At 40.1% G+C, this 6,470-nt stretch overlaps 1 protein-coding gene across 1 annotated transcript; it reads left to right on the plus strand.

Moving 5' to 3' along the window:
• Positions 1-4,615, plus strand: LOC110028691 (LRR receptor-like serine/threonine-protein kinase FLS2). Its single transcript, XM_020730641.1, is given in 4 exon segments — positions 1-149; positions 387-1,962; positions 1,964-3,768; positions 3,899-4,615. Coding segments are annotated over 3 exon segments (3,459 nt in total). The 5' UTR covers positions 1-149; positions 387-649; the 3' UTR covers positions 4,240-4,615.
• The last annotated feature ends 1,855 nt before the right edge of the window (positions 4,616-6,470 follow it).

Here is a 6,470-nt window from a genome sequence, read left to right on the forward strand (position 1 = left end):
AGCGTAGTTTCTGCGAACGCGCCTTTCGTCCTCTGCCATTGTTGTTTGGCATTACCGTGTGAGAACGTAGGCGGGCCATTTTTCCACCGAACCTATTGATTCAATGGGACAAACCCTAGCTCCACTAGTCGCTTTCTTTCCAGAAGGAGGTTTGAACCAATAATTGCTGACAGCTAATTTAATTTAACTAAGATTTTGAAATTTTGTTAAAAATCGGAAAGTAAAGTTCTCTCACAATCATAAATTGAAAAATTACTGCCTCCTGCTGCTGAAATTTTTCTCTCCCTCGTCTTGATTCTTCCCATACGGGTTTCAAAGAAAAATCAAAATTTGTTTTTTTTTCCTCTTCAAAATCTAAGTTCATACAGGTTAATTTCCTGTTTTAGCCCGTAAATGGAGGAGGAATGTAAATTTGAAGTCGGCTTCTGTGATCGCTGTCGAAATGGAACCTAACAACCAAGTGGGTGATGAAATCTTGTCTCTTTCATCGTGTGAGCGCTTCTGAATAGTGAAAAAGTAACGTAGGCCCTGTTTTGACTTGTTTTTGATGACGTACTATCCTATGTTCTCTTTATAAAATCAGTTCAAATCATCATCTTTCTATGCAGCCAATCTCGTCAGTCAAGTCTGTCATTCTTACTTCAGATTCATGGCAGCTCAATGGCCGGGCAAATCCTTTCCCTGTCTGGTTATTCTCATCCTTTCTTCTCTGCTCATTGCCGAGTCATCCATTTCCGATCCTCAAGTTGAGGCCTTGCTGGCTTTTAAAGCCTCGATAAACGATGATCCTCTTGGCGCTTTAGCGAATTGGACAAGCTCTATCCACCATTGCAATTGGACTGGAGTCTCCTGTGATCCTTCCTCGAGTTCTGTAGTTTCAATCAGTCTAATTCAGACGCAACTCAAGGGTACCTTATCTCCATTTCTTGGCAATATCTCCACTCTTCAAGTGATTGAAATCAGTTCAAACAAACTATATGGATCAATTCCTCCTCAGCTTGGGCAATGCTCAGAACTTACTGGGCTGGATCTCTATGACAACTTACTCTCGGGCTTAATTCCTTCTCAGCTTGGAAATTTGAAGAACCTTCAGGTCCTGGATCTGGGTTCTAATGTATTAGAAGGGAGCATACCAGAAAGTCTCTGCAACTGCACAGCTTTACAAGCTTTAGGTTTTGACATTAATAAGCTCACAGGTCCCATTCCTTCTTGCATTGGTGATTTGGTTAATCTGGAGTTCTTCCAGGCTAACACCAATGGCTTGGTAGGTTCCCTCCCTCCTTCATTTGTTAGACTGAAAAATCTGAAAATACTGGACCTCAGTGACAATCATTTATCAGGAATTATACCTCCTGAGATTGGCAACTTCTCACATTTATCCATACTTCAATTCTTCATGAACCAGCTTGAGGGGCCAATTCCGGCGAACTTAGGCCGGTGCACAAACCTCACACTATTGAACATCTATAGCAATAAGCTCACTGGTAGCATTCCTTCTGAGCTTGGAAATCTCTTCAAATTACAAGCTTTGCGGTTGTATGACAATTCATTGTCTTCTACAGTTCCTGCGTCTCTATCGCTCTGCAAATCTTTAGTCTTTTTAGGACTTTCTGAAAATTTGCTAACCGGACCAATACCTGCAGAGCTTGGTTCTTTGAGTTCACTTAAAGTTCTCACTCTCCATGAAAATAAACTGACAGGAGAAATTCCTGCAACATTTTTGAATTTGACTAACCTCTCTTATCTGGCTCTTAGTCTCAACTCGCTATCTGGGCTACTTCCTTCAGATATGGGATCACTCTATAAACTGGAGAAATTAATCATTCATTCCAATCAATTCACAGGACCTATTCCGGCAAGCATTGCCAACTGCACCCATCTCGTGAATGCAAGTATGACTTACAATAGATTTACTGGTGCCATACCTTATGGTTTGGGAAAATTGGAGAACCTCACGTTCTTTTCAGCAGTCAGGATCCATTCCAGAAGATTTGTTCAATTGTAGCAAACTTTCAACTTTAGATCTTTCACAAAACAATCTCACTGGATTTCTGAGCCCTGCTATTGGAAATCTAAACAATCTAAGAAAGTTGGGTTTAGGCTACAACTCTTTTTCAGGGATCATCCCTCCTGAGATGGGCAAACTTGGCATGTTACTGGATTTGCAACTTGGTGGTAACAACCTATCAGGTCAAATCCCCTCAGAGATTTCAAAATTATCAGCACTCCAGGGACTTTCTCTTGAGGCAAATGGTTTTGAAGGAGCGATTCCTGAGCAAATCTTTGAATTTAAGAATCTGTACCGCCTGATGATTCAGCTCAATCAGTTTTCTGGTAGAATTTCTGATTCTATTTCCAATCTTCAATCACTTCAATACTTGAATCTCCATGGTAACAAGCTCAATGGTTCCATACCAAAAGCCATGGCCAATCTAAATCAACTAATGTCATTGGATCTGTCCCACAATCTCTTAACTGGATCTATTCCTGGATCTGTTTTGGCTGCTTTAAAAAACTTGCAGATAAATCTCAATCTGTCACATAATAAGTTTTCTGGTTCTGTACCAAATGAGTTCAGTGCATTAGATATGGTTCAATCCATAGATATTTCAAACAACAATCTCTCTGGGAGCATTCCTTCAGCATTCAAAGGTTGTAAGAACCTACAATACCTCGATCTTTCTGTAAATATGCTTTCTGGTTCGCTACCTGCAAGTTTATTCCCATCATTAAAGCTTCTTTCAAGTTTGAATATATCATATAATGATCTGTATGGAGAACTCCCAGCCAGCATAGCTGAGCTAAAACAGCTTACCTTTCTTGATGTTTCACATAATGAGTTCAGTGGTGGAATTCCTGAGAGTTTGGGTAACCTTTCAAAACTAAAGCATCTGAACCTTTCATTCAACCAGTTTGAAGGTCCTGTTCCAGAGCAAGGCATATTTCAAACTCTAAATGTATCCAGCTTGCTAGGTAATTCTGCACTTTGTGGTTCAAAGCATTTCTCTTCCTGCAAGAGTACAAGCCGTAGGTTCTCAAAGAAGGCACTTATCATTGTTGTCACACTGTCATCTTTCTGTCTGCTCTTCATGGTAGTGCTGTCTCTTTTGATCCCTAAACGAAGGAAACAGCAGAATTCTATCACACAAACTGACTTATATCTTAAAGCCCAAGCTTCACTTCCTCCTATCTTGAAGAGGTTCACCCCAAATGAGCTAGAATCAGCTACTGGTTTATTTAGCAGTGAAAATGTGATTGGTAGCAGCAAATTGAGCATTGTCTACAAGGGCAGGCTTGAAGGCACTGGACAGTTTATAGCTATAAAGAAACTGAACCTTTTACAGTTTCCTGTTGAGTCTGATAAGTGTTTTCTCACTGAATTGAAGACCATGAGCCATCTGAAGCACCGCAATCTAGTAAGGATTTTGGGTTATGCTTGGGAATCTGGAAGCCTTAAAGCTTTGGCCTTGGAGTTCATGGAGAATGGAAACTTGGAAACCATCATTCATGACCAACAAGTAAATCGATCTAGATGGAATCTCTATGAAAGGTTACGAGTTTGCATCTCGATTGCGAATGGACTAGATTATTTGCACTCTGGATACGACTTCCCCATCGTTCACTGTGATCTCAAGCCTTCAAACATCCTTCTTGATAAAGATTGGGAAGCACATGTTAGTGATTTTGGGACTTCTCGCATGCTTGGTGTTCATTTACCCGAAGAAACGTCATCAACATTTCAAGGAACCATTGGATATATGGCACCGGGTAATTTTATTTATTTTTTTTTCTCTATATGAATAGCTTTGAATTCATAAATTTATAAACATGTGAAGATATAGAAGCATAAAAATTCTTTTTTTATATGTTTCTGATTGATTATGTTTTGCTATTGAAGAGTTTGCTTACATGCGAACGGTGACCACGAAGGTGGATGTATTTAGCTTTGGAATAGTCATGATGGAGTTCTTCACCAGGAAAAGGCCAACAGGGATTACAGAGGAGGATGGTGTGCCACTGACCTTGATTCATCTAGTAGAACAGGCTCTTGCTAATGGACTTTATAGTGCTCTTAGGATAGTAGACCATGGAATAGAGCTTCCAGGTAAAGCTGAAGAAGAGAAGGCTGTGGGTGTTTTGCAACTAGCCTTGTCGTGCACAAAATTCTCTGCCGAGGATCGCCCAACTATGAAAGAAGTATTATCATCGCTGCTACAGCTTGTTGCTATATCGGTGTAGAGGATCGGATTGATGGCTGGTAATACCATCTCAAATTTTGGAAAATGGTGTCGTTTCTGTTCTTATTTCTCCTGTTTCATTGTATAGTGGCCAGCTCTAGAACATCATTTCATAGTATTAAAAGAAATGTGTTATTGTACAAAGTCTTGAGGTAGCGTGGCATTGAATTTATAGTATTGCTGCTCTTCTTGAATGGAGATTCCGGTCTCTGAGCTTCTGTAACATTTAAAAAATAATTGTTGAATTTACATATCTGTTATTGCTTCTTGGGAGTAAGAACCGATGCTGCTTTGGCAAAATGATTTGTATATTGCATTGTCACTAAAATGATTATAGCTTTTTGGTAATTGCTACTTTGATTGAGGTTTGCATCATCTTCATTGCATATTATAGTTACAAGTTCAAAGAAATTTGGCGTTGGCAATATTAACAATTTGATTTGTGCTGTGATTATTAGTAGTTGTGGTATGTATATATATATATAAAAATTGGAACGAAAAAATTCACACCAGAAAATAACAACACAGCGGAACACACAGATTTACGTGGTTCGACAAATTATCTACGTCCATGGAGTTGCAGGAGATTTTACTACTTGAAGAGTTTACATCAGTCGATCGTCTCGACTTACACGAGTGATCTCTCACTTCCTTGCTCTCTCTTCTTCTCTCTCTACACCGAGATACATCGAAGAAGACAAATTTATAAGAGAAATAAACTCAATTTCTCTTCTGCCACACGCTAACAAGAAGAAACCAATGGAGAACAATATTTTTCTTCATCATTCTTTTTTCTTCTGCCACAAGAAACTACTGCTTGCACTTCTCTTTCTCTATCCCGAGTAAGCCCGAAGAAGAGGACCAAGAGGTCATGTGTAGAAACTGAAGGAGTCGTGCGGTGCCTTTTATCGCGAGCAGGAAGGGAGGCGCAACGATTCGCAAACGTTAGCGGAAGTTGGCAGGAGCTGTTCGCGAACAAGAAAGGCGGAAGCGGTCTCGACATTTCGCGATCAGAGGAGCGGGAGCGGTCGGACCGGGCTCCAAAACTCAACAAATCCCCCACTTGGAGACCGTTATATAGGGAGCAACATCTCCTTCCTCAAACTGATATCCTCTACTAGCAGCGTCACATTTTTCTTCAAACATAAATCCTTCACCTCTGCAACTCAAAGTCTCTGTATTCACACCATAAGACCAACTGAAGCTACGCATCAATAGTAACACCCTTAGTCAACATATCAGCAGGGCCCACATAGTCTTGCACCTCTAAGTTATTTCTTAGGTTACTCTTGTCTCTGCTTACAATGCTCATTGCATGAGCAATATTCTGCCTCTGCTGAAACCCTTTTTCAACAAGTCTAGTCTTGTACCTCTTACTGTCATCACGCTCAGTCTTCTCCCGGTACACCCACTTGGTGTGTAATGTCTTTTTCCATGGTTGAAGTTCTGTCAGCTCCCACTTGCTCGAACTTTCATCTTGCAAGATTACTTCATAGCTCTGTGATTCTCCACCATCTATCTGTGGAACAATAGGAATGAGTGCTCAGGACCCACTCTCCTCTTCACTTCCATCATCAACAAAACTATGAATTACCAGCAATAGTGCATCTTGTACTTCTTCAAATACCACATTTGTGCTATCATTCTACATCTTCTTGGGATTATATTCTTGAAATTCTTGCAGTTCCTCTTTCTGTAGCCAGTCTTGCCACAATTCCAGCAGGTTGCCTGCTGACCAGACTTTGATTTCGATCTTCTTCTATTTGAGTTTATGTCATGTGATCTCCCTCTTCAATCAACATTCAATGCCGAGCTCGAACCTGAGATCTCGCCAGAATCTTTCCTGCGCACCTCCTCAAACAAAATCAAATCGCGAATATCATCATATTTCAGTTTAGATTTATCTGCAGAACTGCTAACTATCATATTCATTGTTTCACAACTATTTGGCAATGACGCCAACAATATCAGCGCACGTATCTCATCATCAAAATCAATTTCAATAGAAGACAATTGATTTGTGATAGTATTGGAATTATTTAAGTATTGAGCAGCAGAAACGTCTTCCGTCATCTTCAAGTTAAATAATTTCTTCATCAAGTACACATTGTTATTCGCCGATGGCTCTTAATATATACCTGATATGGTTGTCATGAGATCAACAGTCGTCCTTTCCTTGACGATATTGTGTGCAACAAACTTCGATAGGGTCAATCGAATAACCCCCAGAAC

The sequence above is a fragment of the Phalaenopsis equestris genome, unplaced genomic scaffold (assembly GCF_001263595.1).
Source record: "Phalaenopsis equestris unplaced genomic scaffold, ASM126359v1 Scaffold000522, whole genome shotgun sequence".
Taxonomy (NCBI): Eukaryota; Viridiplantae; Streptophyta; class Magnoliopsida; order Asparagales; family Orchidaceae; genus Phalaenopsis; species Phalaenopsis equestris.